The sequence below is a fragment of the Natrix helvetica genome, assembly GCF_964273705.1.
Source record: "Natrix helvetica genome assembly, chromosome: 2".
In the NCBI taxonomy this organism is placed as follows: Eukaryota; Metazoa; Chordata; class Lepidosauria; order Squamata; family Natricidae; genus Natrix; species Natrix helvetica.
In genome coordinates, this window is record NC_138552.1 from 113852668 (window position 1) to 113866033 (window position 13366).

The 13366-nt window shown below is 41.9% G+C and overlaps 1 protein-coding gene across 7 annotated transcripts in view; it reads left to right on the top strand.

The window, feature by feature from the left end:
* Positions 1-13366, top strand: part of GSK3B (glycogen synthase kinase 3 beta) — a 129438-nt gene that overhangs the window by 61723 nt on the left and 54349 nt on the right. For all 7 annotated transcript variants that reach the window (XM_081941664.1, XM_081941666.1, XM_081941667.1 and 4 more), the window contains 3 exons: positions 83-166; positions 917-1027; positions 5830-5960. In XM_081941664.1, the coding sequence (XP_081797790.1) occupies positions 83-166; positions 917-1027; positions 5830-5960 (326 nt within the window). The remainder of the gene's footprint in view (positions 1-82; positions 167-916; positions 1028-5829; positions 5961-13366) is intronic.

Sequence of the window (13366 nt, forward strand, 5' to 3'; positions counted from 1 at the left end):
TTCATACAGCATATATATCAAATCATATGAAGTGATGAGATTTTAGAAAATGACATTTAAATAATATTGTTTCTTTTTTTAGAATCGAGAGCTTCAAATCATGAGAAAGCTTGATCATTGTAACATTGTCAGATTACGTTATTTCTTTTACTCCAGTGGAGAGAAGGTGAGTTGGAAAAAAAAAGATATTTTAGAATGTCAACAGATGTGTAGGACAAATACAAGCAACAGACAAAGCTTTAGTGTGAATCATCTCCTTATCATTTTGAAAATTCATTATCTGACAACAAAAGTAGGGGATGGCTGAATGCATACACATAATGCATACGAAGCAGTGTGTATTTTCAAGGAATGTATAAGGAATGTATAAAAGGCAGGATATTTGAAGCAGTATTTGCAGTCTGGCTCATTTTGGTGGAACAAATATGTAGTTGAACAGCAACAAATATAGTTCTCATTCTTGTGTAACTTCAGGGGGTAGAATCTGTTTTTAGGTTACATTTTGAATGTTTAAAATGTTAGGATTTTTTAATAGCACGCTTATAATATATTTCACTATCTAGTTCCCCTTGAGTTCTTTTGTCACTGTCCCTCTTTTTTCTTATTCTTTCCCCTAATGTAATAGATGAATTTACTTCATAATATTCATATTTCTATACCTCTGTTTCAAATAAACTTCATATGATAAGTTGGTATTGAAATAGGATTTAATTTTATTGCATTCCTTATATAACCTTATTTGCATAAGTGGTAGCCTTTGCATAAATGACATTTGTCAGATAACAAATTTTAACAAGTTTATAAAAATGTGTATATGTGCTTGAAAAACCATACTATGCTATAATAGTAATGAGTATTATGATATGGATATCTTATTACAGCTTTTCTTTTTTCTTTTTCTTTTCTTCCTTTCCAGAAAGATGAGGTATATCTTAATTTGGTGTTGGACTATGTTCCTGAGACAGTATACAGAGTGGCAAGGCATTATAGTAGAGCCAAACAGACACTCCCTATGATATTTGTGAAGGTAAGTGAAAAGAATTGAGAAACTGAATAATTCTTGGTTATGTTATTTGTCTGTATTTGTACCACTCAGAAAGTTTTGGAACTGAAATTTATTTAGTAGGAAATCCATCCCTTTTTCTTTGGAGTCAATATGCTCTAAAGTTGTAACTCCTATTATTTCTCCTTACTCCTTATTTGATAGCAGAATATCCTCCACCTCCATAATGGTATTCAAAGCCATATGCTATCACATTTTATTTGAATTGCTTGTTGTTTCCCTTTCTTTTGTTTTCTTCTTTCCATTTTGCAATTTGTTTTGTTGGAATTGATCTGACTGTGGTTGATTGACTTTTTACCTCCTGGAAGATTTGTGGAACTTGGGCCTCTATTTTCAAAGTGTACTCCATAGAGCAGACTACTTTTGATGGACAGCCATTATCTCTTCCTGTTCTGTTTCTGGAGGGAAACAGTAAATGTTGTTTCCCTTTCCATTTAACACTCCTCTACTTCAATTTTGTTGTGGAAATGGTTGCTAAACTTTCATGCTAAAATGCTGTTGGTGCTGTTTTATGGGACTTGTATGAATTTAATGGCTTGGTACTAAAAATCACCAACAGATGGCAGTATTAACATCTGTTCTTCCATTTGATGGAAATTCCTTTGAACAAAAATTGTATGGCTATTGTTTGTAAAGTTGAAACCTGTCATTAGGTTTTAAACAATGTGATGTGAGTAAATTTTTGATTGCCAGCCACATCCAAAATTGAAATTCATTGCCAGATGCAGTTTAGGACACTGGTTGTGAATACTGTGTCATTAGGGAAGTATGCAGTGGAGTACCCCAGGGCTCTGTTTTAGGCCCAGTACTCTTCAACATCTTCATTAATGATTTGGATGAGGGAACAAATGGGGAACTCATCAAATTTGCAGATGACACCAAGCTGGCAGGAATAATCAATACTCCAGAAGACAGGCTTAAGATACAGAAGGATCTTGACAAACTTGAACATTGGGCACTATCTAATAAAATGAAATTCAATGGTGAAAAGAGTAAGGTTCTACATTTAGGCAAGAAAAACAAAATGCACAGATACAGTATAGGTGGTACCTTGCTCAACAGTAGTAACTCTGAGAGGGATCTTGGGAGTCCTAGTGGACAACCATTTAAATATTCCACAATGTAGAAAAGATGTGGAAACTCTAGAAAGAGTGCAGAGAAGAGCAACAAAGATGATCAGGGAACTGGAGACTAAAACATATGAAGAACGGTTGCAGGAACTGGGTATGTCTAGTTTAATGAAAAGAAGGACATGGGGAGACATGATAGCCGTGTTCCAATATCTCAGGGGTTGCCACAAAGAAGAGGGAGTTAAACTATTTTCCAAGGCACCTGAGGGCAGGACAAGAAACAATGGATGGAAACTAATCAAGGAGAAAAGCAACTTAGAACTGAGGAGAAACATCCTGGCAGTTAGAACAATTAATCAGTGGAACAGCTTGCCTCCAGAAGTTGTGAATGCCCCAACACTGGAAGTCTTTAAGAAGATGTTGGATAGCCATTTGTCTGAAACGGTATAGGGTTACCTGCCTAGGCAGGGGGTTGGACTAGAAGACCTCCAAGGTCCCTTCCAACTCTGCTATTGTATGTATTGTATGTATATGTATTAGGTCAAAAAATGGAAAGATGGCGAACAATCTGTTTCTGTAATCAAGTGTAATCATGTCTGTGATAACCTCTTGAGTTTTACATGAGAAAAGTTGAATAACTGATTAAAGACAGCAGATCATTTAGAGCTAAATTATCAAGCTTGTCAATGTGTGTGAAGTTTGTAATAGTTTCTTAGAATGCTAATGGCAGAGATGAAAGTTTCAAGAGCTGAAACTTATCAATTTTTGTCACACCAAGACAATGAAAGTGAGTAATTTCTTCAGAGCATTATGACAATACATGTAATGTGGACTCATCGTTATGATCCAGAAAGGAAGCATCAGTGCATGGAATATCACAAAGCTTTACCTGCAGGGGGTAAAATAAAACAAAACTTAGGCTTCAGCAGGAAAATTCATGGTTACGTTTGGAGTGAGGAATGCAGATGAAAGTATTCATATGGATTTCCTTGAATTAGCTATCAACAAAAAGTACAACATTGCTACAGTTACAACTTTTAAACAACTGAGCAAGCTTGGAGACACAAGGCAATGCTTTATATCTCCAGCCATCCAAGAGACAATTGCAAAGTTGGATCTCACAATTTTACCACATTCTAATGCAGTCCAGACCTGGTGATGTGCACCTTTTATCTTCTCCCAAATTGAAAGAATCGGAATGGGACTTTTCAGCTCCTACCCATAGTCATGCCGCCTTCTCCACAAGGGTTCCTCATATGGGGATTCACTTCTAGCTTTTCTCCTTGGCTGACATGCCCCCACCCATTCGCTCTGGCCAATGGGCCACGGCCCCTCCGTCCCATGCACTTCGGCGTATCCCATTCGCCAAAGCAGGGTTTGTCCTGGGCTTTCTGCCACCCAGGACAATTAGCCATCACTCAATCGGCTAGCTGCCAATGCCGGCAGCCAGAAGCCACGGTGCGATTTGTGCCTTCTGGCTGCCAGTGTTGGGGTTTGAGGGATGTGCTGCTGCCAAATGGCTTTAGGAAAGCCAAACGCTTGTTAGGAGAAGGAAGGGGAGGGGTGGAAGCTCCCCTGTACCTGATCTTCTGTCCCTGATAATCAACCGGAAGGACAGAGCGGGCGGGGGAGTACGCCAGCTTCATCCAAAGGGAAGGGGCAGAGAGGAGAGAGAGAGAGAGAAGAGAGAGAGGGAGGGAGGAGACAAAGAAAGAAAGTAAGGGTGGGAAGGGAGAAAGAAAGAGAGAAAGAAGGGAAGAGAAAGAAAGAGGGAAGAGAAAATGAATGAGATATGGAGGGAAGGAGGGAGAGAAAAAGGAGAGGAAAGAAGGACCACAAACCCTGGCAGTAGACACAGTTTCAGAGGATGCTTTGAAACAGCACAGCAATCCATGGCTGGAAGGAATCTCGGAGGTCATCTAGTCCAACCCCCTGCTCCAGCAGGAAACCTTATATCAGTGATGGCGAACCTTTTCGGCACCGAGTGCCAGAAAGGGAGCATTTCGCATGTGCACATGCCCGTCTGTGCCACGAACAGGAAGAGGAGCTGCCCAGGGGGCATGCGCGTGTCGGAAAATGAACTTCCGGTTTCTGGCATGGGCATGCACGCTGGCCAGCAAGTTTTCCGGTTACTTCTGCACATGCGCATACGCCGATCGTCTGGCCGGGACGTATTCTCACGCCAGAAAATGGAAGACATTTCTGGCACTACCACACACACAATGGCCAGCTGATTGTCGCTTGCGCATGCGCAGCAGTAACCGGAAGAGGAACAGGTGATGCTGTGTGTGCCAGGCAACATGGCTCTGCATGCCACTTCAGGCATATGTGCCATAGGTTCGCCATCACAACCTTATATCATCTGGGTTGGCCCGTTGGCCAGGGAAAAAGGATGGGGATGTGTCAGCTGAGGAGAAAAGCTAGAGGTGAATCCCCTGGAGGAGGAGCCCTGGCGGAGCAGGAGGTGTGGCCAAGGGTAGGAGCTGAAAAGTTCTAGATCTGAAAGAATAACTTTGTGGCCCCCTGTGTGATTCAAATGAAGAGATCTATGTCAGGACCTGATTGAAAAGGCAGTATGTGGAGTTTCATAAACCTGTCCAACAGGCTTGATATGTTTGTCCAACGTTGGCAGATGTATCTAGCAAATGATATTGACTATATACAGAAGTAAATACAAACAATAAAAGAGCTCATTTCAAAGATTTTACTTATTTTATGAATTTTTATAATCCCCCATGCAACCAAGTGATTCTTTTTCCCTTTTTCTTTTATTAAAAATTCCCGATTTAAACTTAAGCTATGGAAACTACTAGGAAAGTGGCGCTACTTTTCATTAAACCCTTATAGGTGTAAAAGCCATTGGAGAATGTTGTTGCCGGTGAGACTCTGGTGATGGTAACCCTGGAATTAATTGCTCTCAGTATTTCACAGAATATGCCTAATATTCTGGATTGAGGAAACTTTGTGTTTCTCTGTTGCATCTGTAGGAATTAATAGATAATTACATTAATAAATAATTACACGTGTGAGCATCCTGTCCGATGTTTTTGTTTCATCTGTTTATCTTCACCTGTTGAAGCAAACAGAAGATGAGAAACCTCTACTTGGTGCAAATATGTCTTTCTGCAAATTTGAATGCTTATCTTCTATTGAAGGGCAGTTGGCAGAAAAAAAAATAAGAAAAGACTGTGGCAGATGCCATTACTTGTGTGTTTAAGACGCATGTCTCATATTCATTTAAGCTTCAATTTGATGTTCTCCTTTGGAATTTGTAAATACAATTCATGATCCATTCCCAAAGTGATTATAAGCCATTCTGGTTTGGAGACCTCAGACTATGAGACTTCCACCATCATGCTTCATATTTGGGATGAGACTAATCAATTAATTTGGGACCCAACTAACTCTTGCCAGCTTACCAAATGTAGACAATAGCAGTATAGAGAATAGCAAATTTGAAACATCCATGGTAACATTAAAATGAAGGATAACAGCATACGTTCTGTAATGTAGTGGTACCTTCTGTGCCAAAAGAAATGTGAAAAAATGTTTTGTAAGATGTGTAAGTGTGTATGTTATGAAGAAAACATGCATTGAGATAGTGTTTCAAGTATTATAAAAATCTGATAAAATTTTCTATTTGCAAATGTTTTGATATGGAAACTTTGATCACAATATTTATTTTTTATATTACAGTTGTATATGTATCAATTATTCCGAAGTTTAGCCTATATCCATTCCTTTGGAATATGTCATCGGGATATAAAACCACAGAATCTTTTGTTGGACCCTGACACAGCTGTTCTAAAACTTTGTGATTTTGGAAGGTAAATATTTTCAGGACTCTTCATCATTTCTCAGTTCCCATTTTAATTATAACTATCAGTTATTCCTACTTATGGTGAGAATGGAGCAAAACAGGATAAATAGGATACAGTTACCATAGGTAACAGTTAAACTTCAACATTTGCTTTATTTCATAGTTATCAGGAATAGCTACTTATTCCTGCAGTAGCTTGAAGGGAAAAATTATTTCAGTTATCTGATTCATTTATGAATGCTTTCAGTTCACAGCTAGAATCTTTCATTTTAATAAAGGAGTAGTTGGAAAATTAGGCTGAGAAATTGGGACATGGATCCAGGAACTTAAAGGACTTTATATATTTATCTCTTCCTTGGGGCCATGTTAATTAGCAATATAAAGTTTTATGTGAACAAGATTTTTTTTTAAAAAAATATATTGAAACAAATTTTACTGATCCTTTGAGAGAAAATAGTATGTTCTATATAGAATTACTTCAACCAAATCCACCTTTGCTGGAATCATGGTTGTTTAATTGCTGAGAAGAGCTATGATCAGTCTTCTTTATCTAATTTATTTTCCAGCAGCAAAAAAGCAAAATAATTACTTTTATGCCAGAAATGAGCCAGAACTCATAGATGTTATTGTGTTAAATCTGTCCCACTTGTTTTAAATCTCCTAACCATAAATAGATAAAGCCAAAGAAAGACCAATCAGGATTTCAGATACCGAGTTACAAGGCTGTTCCATTCCATAAGAATAAGTTTAGATTTTCTCTAATGGATTAACTGAATTAACTTTTATCCAAGCTAACCCGAACCTTTATCCAAGGTCTGTTGCAGACATGCTTTGCCACCCTTACTTTGCCAGTACAAAAGACAGATTAAAGATTCTTTCAATTTTGCAACAATTGTACCATGTATTCTAGAAGAAAGATAATCAATTAAGTGTATTATCTGAAAATGTGTTATATAACTTTCTAACAAGATAGCACTTATTTAGCAAAATGATAGGCTGATCAAGTTTTCTAAGGAACTGAAAGAGGTAATGCCATTGAAAAGTGGTTTAGAATGATTGTGGCAGAATACTCAAATACTTAGTTAAGTATTTTAGTATTTCAATACTACACTAGATTAGCTTCAGAACTATTTAATAGTTAAACATTTATTACAGTTTGTGCCATCTCATGATTTAAATATGCTCCGATACTCCAGTAGTTACCTACTGTTTCCCTTCTTTGTATAATTTTTCAGCTACCTTTATCCCACTCCCATTTCCCCCTCTAATATTGTAACTGAATTATACCATCTGGTCCTTGACCATAATAAAGGATTTGATTGATCAATATAATTAATAATAATTTAATATATAACTTGCCTACTTTATCTGGAAATCTTTGGAGGATTGATGCTATATGTTACTTCTCCTGTGCGCTGCTTGGAGAGTCCAGTTTTGCTTTTCCTTGTTGTTCTTTCACAGAGAGCAGGTCTGGTGAGCATTCCTTGTCTTATTCTATCGTCAGTAACTTTGCCGACGTGTCCTGGGCTCAGCTCGGGCGCGCGCGGTCATCCGGGTGGCAAAAGGCGACATGAGTGGCTTCTGCCGGCACCCTTGCGATCAAGCCCAGCTTCTAGCGCAGCGGTTAGCGGTGTGAGGACCCAGCCGCTCACATCATTGTCTCGTTCCCCAGCTTCTAGCACTGAACTTCGCTTTCCCTTTCACTGCGGGGACTGGATTGTTGTGGCAGCCATTTTAAACTGCAATTCTCCCGTGCTTTTCAGCACGGTGGCCGTTTTTACATAGCATTTGACATGGCGGCAATTTTAGACGCTGCCTTCTTCCGTGCTGCTCATCGGAGCTGCCCGACGAACGTTGCTCTCTCCAGATCGCTGCATGGAGCCTCTGTCTGTCTAGGCAGCGGATTAACTCCAAAGGCCAGTAGAGAGGTCTATCGTCCTCAGAGTTGCGGCAGCGGAGTTTGTGGCTGTCCTATGGTAATACTCCAGTTGGTGATATCTACAGGGCGCTGATTGCGCCACACAGTCATTGATTGCCAGCACCAGTTCATCAATTTCAGGACACTCTGCATAGCAGCCACCATGATATCTGCCATACCATCTTGGTGGTGAGTGGGGTTTCAACTGCCTGCTGCGGATTTTACCAACAATTCCACAATGGCAGAGGCAGCTGAGGACTCAGAACAGCCAAGGCCCTCAACCAGCAGGGGATTTACTAGGCAGGAATTTTCCTCCGATGCCTCATTGGTTTCTGCAGGCTTTCCTAGGCCATCCACAGTGGACAATACAGATTTATTTCATTGCCCGTTGGAAGCCGAGGAGGATGCCCTGCCAGTTCTGCCCCTGGCGCCCCAGCAGCCCTTACCTCAGCCCCATGTAGAGGATCAGGGCCCTGCTCTATCCCTGGAAATGCAGGAGGCCAGGGGGCATTTCTCAAGGCATTACAGAAGATCTTAAACAACGATCTAAACTCCCACGCAGGTCTAGTTCCAATAGAGTTTCCAAGTGGAAATTGGCCTTTGCTCCCTTCAAGGGAGGGAAACTTTTTGGGAAGGCCTTGGACCCGGTCCTCATTGAAAATAAAGATAAAAATAAGGTCATGCCTTCTGTAACCAAGAAGGCGGAGCGTAGAGGTTCCGGGTTTTTCAGGAAGCATCCTTTCGTGCCTCTGAACCATCTACTAGCACTGGACAGTATCACTGTCCATATGTGCAGGACCGTCAGACATTTCGGTATAGGGGCCGTCAGCAGCCCTTTACCAAGCGGCCCTTTTGTGGTGGATCAGGTTCCAGGCCTTTCTGTCGCTACAAGTGACGACCAGCAGATGGCTCCCATCGGAGGCCGCTTGCAGCTATTCCAGGACCGATGGGAGCAGACCACGTCAGAGCAGTGGGTACTCCAAATGATTCGACTGGGTCTGATCCTGGACTTTGTCTCTCCTCCCCCTCCCCACTTTATCCGCTGTCCCACCCCCTCCTCCCCGGCCAAAAGATCCCTAATGGAGCAGGAGATCCAACATCTTCAGGAGATACGGGCCATAGAACCAGTGCCAGCAGGACAAGAGGGGTCAGGTTTCTACTCCATCCTATTCCTGATCCCAAAGACCTCGGGAGGATGGAGAGGAATCTTAGCTCTAAAGAAATTAGATTACCACCTAGTATACAAACGCTTCAAAATGCAGTCCCTCCAGTCAATATTGGGCTGCATCAGACCAGGAGATCTGCTAACGTCAATAGATCTCAGAGAAGCATATCTCCACATCCCAGTTCACAGGGCTCACCGCAGGTTCCTGAGATTTTATTACGCAGGCCACCTAACTCCCACCACCAGGTTGCTGCATTTCAGGGCGATAATAGACACTGTTAATTGCCAAGTCTTTCTATTCAGGAATGGATATCTAGCCTCAGATGCCTGGTACCCCAAGTTCAATCTTCACCAAGGGTGACCATTGCCCTGCTGTCGAAACTCCTGGGCAAATTGATATCTTGCCTGTCAATTGTGCCATGGACAAGATTGCACGCTCAATAGCTACAATAGTGCCTCCAGCCCCACCAAAGGGCCAAGGCCAACAACTCTCCTGACTTGATTCCTGTCCCCCACAAGGTTCGACAATCCCTGCAGTGGTGGCAGTCTCCTGCGCTGGCCAAAGGCAGTCTCTTCCACGAGCCAGATCATCTGATCATCACGACAGACACCAGCCTGTTTGGTGGGGAGCCCATCTCAGCAATCAAGTTGTGCAGGGCAGGTGGTCCGCCAGCGATCTCAAGCACAGCATAAACTGGCTGGAGTTAAAAGCGGCAATTCTAGCTCTTCTATACTTCCAGCTGACCATTCAGGATCAGCATGTAATGCTACTCACAGACAATGTAGCCACCAAGGTGCATGTCAACTGCGAGGGGGGCACCCGATCCAAATCGCTGATGGCGGAGGAAGTGGGTGGAGAAGCATCTGTCATCGCTTCGAGCGGAGCCCATCTCCAGGGTGAGCAACGTTCAGGCGGACTGGCTGAGCCACTCAGTGGCGCCTGCACCCGGACCTGTTCTTCAAGATAACACAGAGGTTTGGCCATCCGTCAGTTGTCACCCCGGAAAACACGCAACTCCCTCACTTCTTCTCCAGATTCCACTCCCCATGAGCAGAAGGAGTCAACACCTTCTTTGCCACTGGCCACCCGGCCTGCTCTACGCATTCCTGCCATTGCCTCCTCTTCCTGGGTGATTCGTAAGATCCTCTCGGAACAAGTGATTCTGATAGCGCCATTTTGGCCCAGACGGGCATGGTTTGCCGAGCTCGTCAGCCTGTCAATACCCAAGTCGTGGAGAATCTTGTCAGAAGAGGTCTCCCTAAGCCAGAGGGCCCTATCCCATCCGGAGCCTCAGTGGCTCCAATTGGCTGTCTGGCACTTGAGAGTGACCTCCTAGAGAGGGACAGGTTCTCCACTAAGGTCATCCAAACCATTCAGGCATTGTGTCAACCATCGACTACCAGAATTTATGATTCCATCTGGTCAGCCTTCGCCAAGTGGTGCATGAAAAAGCAGATTGATCCCGTTTCTGCTTCCATACCGCAAATTTTGGACTTTTTGCAGGAGGGATTGGACCAAGGGTTGGCGGCCAACATGCTTCGTCGCCAGGTTGTGGCGCTGACCACCGTCCTGACCTCCAGCGAGCACCTCACCCTGGCACGTCATCCCAAGGTCCGCAGTTTCCTGAAGGGAGCCACCAACCTGAGGCCCCTGGTCATCCTTAGATACCCGACTTGGGAGTTGAACACTGTACTCAGGGCACTGGTCGGTCCACCGTTTGAGCCACTCCGATCCTGTGATTTAAAACACCTGACTTTCAAAACGGCCTTTCTGACCGCTATCACTTCTGCATGAAGGATCTCAGAGATGGTGGCCCTGTCAGTCAGGGAGGACCTATGTCTCATGCACCCAGACAGGGTTGTCTCCATTTAGACCCTTCGTTCCTTCCTAAGGTCAACTGGCTCCATCGGAGCCAGGAGGTCATCCTTCTGGACTTCTGTCCTCATCCGAGACATCCTAGAGAACACAGATGGCACAAGCTTGACGTGCGCAGAGCCATTCGCAAGTATAACAATATGGGAAAGAGTGAAAGGGAAACACTATTTAGAAATACCAATGTGGCTTTCAACACTGGAAGCATTGACACATCCAAATATCAGTAGTACGAAAAATATCATTAGATACAAAGATATTTAACAGAAAGGGGGGAATTAAAACAAAAACAAGGGATTGATATAGGATGTTTTTCACAATTGCAAATACAATCAAGATATGAAAAGGATAAAAGGGCTTTATCCTAGGTTTTAACTTAGGAAGTTCGGAGTTGGATAAGATATTTATGGGAACGGAAGAAAAAATAATTAAGAAACTATATATTAAGAACTAGCTTAGAAGAAGTGGTTAAAGATACAATGTTAACTTGGGCAAAGAATTTTGGCCACATGATCAATCGAGCTAGAAAAGTGGCAACAACTATGGGAAAGGAACTATAAATTAACCATGTCAACAGCTTACAAAGAAAACTTATACAAAATGTTTTATAGATGGCACATGTCATCGGAAAATTAGCAAAGATGTTTAAAGACAAATCAGCGAAATGTTGGAAGTGTCAACAAGCAGTGGGCTCGTATTATGTGATGGACATGTGCAGAAGCAAGGGAATATTGGACTACGATAAGAGTATGGTTAAAGAAAATGTTACAACAAGAAATAGAATTTAGACCAGAGATATTTTTACTAAGTATTATCCCAGAGAAATTCAAGAAAGAGGATAATTATTTGATTATACATGTAACTACAGCAGCAAGAATTGTATTTGCCCAAAATTGGAAATTAAATAAGCTACCAACAGATGAAGAGATAATAAAAAAGATATTAGATTGTGCAGAGATGAATGACAATGAAAATAAAGAATAAAGAGGAATCGGAGTACTTCAAGACATGGCAAAGATTTTATGATTGGCTAGAGAAAGGAAACTAGAAAAGAAAATAGGGAGAAGATATAGAACCCAGACGATGCACTATTAAATAGAAAAAAAAAAGGGGGGGGGAGAAGTGGAAAACAGAAAAGAAAATATATAATATATATCCAAAAGCAAGATATAAAGGGGGGGATATAGGATAGATTAGCAAAGGTAAGGGAATAAGAAATGATATCAAATTATATTTGGGCTTGCGGAAATACCATCCCAAGGAAACATAAACTGAGATCTGAAAGAGAAACCTACAATAATAGAAAAGAGAGAGAGGAGGAGAGAATGAAAGGAAGATGGGGGAAAGAAGAAAGAGGTAAGGAGAAGAGGATGGAAGGGAGAGGAAGAGAAGGAAAGAGGGTAGGAAGGGGAAGAGGAAGAGTAGGAGTAGGAGAAAGGGAAGGGAAGAAGGAAGGGGAAGGAGAGGAGGAAGGAAGGAAGAAAGTAGAGAAGGGAGGGAGGGAGAAAAGAAAGGGAAAATAAAGTGGTGTTACAACAGGCGGAAGGGATGGTAAATAGAGCAACCCAAACTGTATATTATAACCTATTAAATGAAATAATAAATGTATAAGAATGATAAATGTAAAGAAGAATAACAATTATGTGAATGTATACTTAAGATGCTATGTAAGAGAACAAAAAAATTTAAAAAAATTCTGGGGGAGAAAAGCAAATAACTTTAAATAGACTTCCTCCTTGGATTTCTGGGGTAAACTTTAAATTGAAAATATTTTCTCACCCAGATCACAATCCATTTGCAGTTAATGGGGCTAGCTGTTGTATTTATGTCTACGTGGAGATTGGAATTTGCAGCAAATGGCACAAAACCAGAATGGCAGACTTGTTTTGGTTGGTGATATCTGTATACTACAAAAATTCTTGTCATGATCTTTAACTAGGTGAAATGATGCATCAGAGGGTAACACCGTTTTTAACTAAGTACCTCAAATTTACAGAATGTATAAAAAGTCCAGGACTCATGACTTCCAAGGGAATGAATGTGGGAAAGCTGGCCATACTTCAGTGCTATGGGTTGCTGCTGCAATCTTGTGATATTCATTTTCAACAATCAGACAATTTCCCAGCCATTTACAATCCCTCATTTTCTCCCTCATCCAGCAGCAGCCACTTACTTACCTGTCTGCTGGAAGGAAAAGAGAAGGGGGAAAGAAGCAAGGGACAGGGAGGAAGGAACCCCTGCACACACCCTTCCTGGCTGATGCTACTCCCTCCAAAACGTTCCCTGACCTGTCCCACCCCATATGCCTTTCTGGAAGGTTGCAGCATGTCTTGTGCACCCTGCCCGATATGCACCACACCCATGAGCTTTTCCTAACTATGTGCTGCATCTCCACACAATACCCATATCTCCCCCACATGAAGTCCCTGACCAGCATAGCACCTCTTGCATACTCCC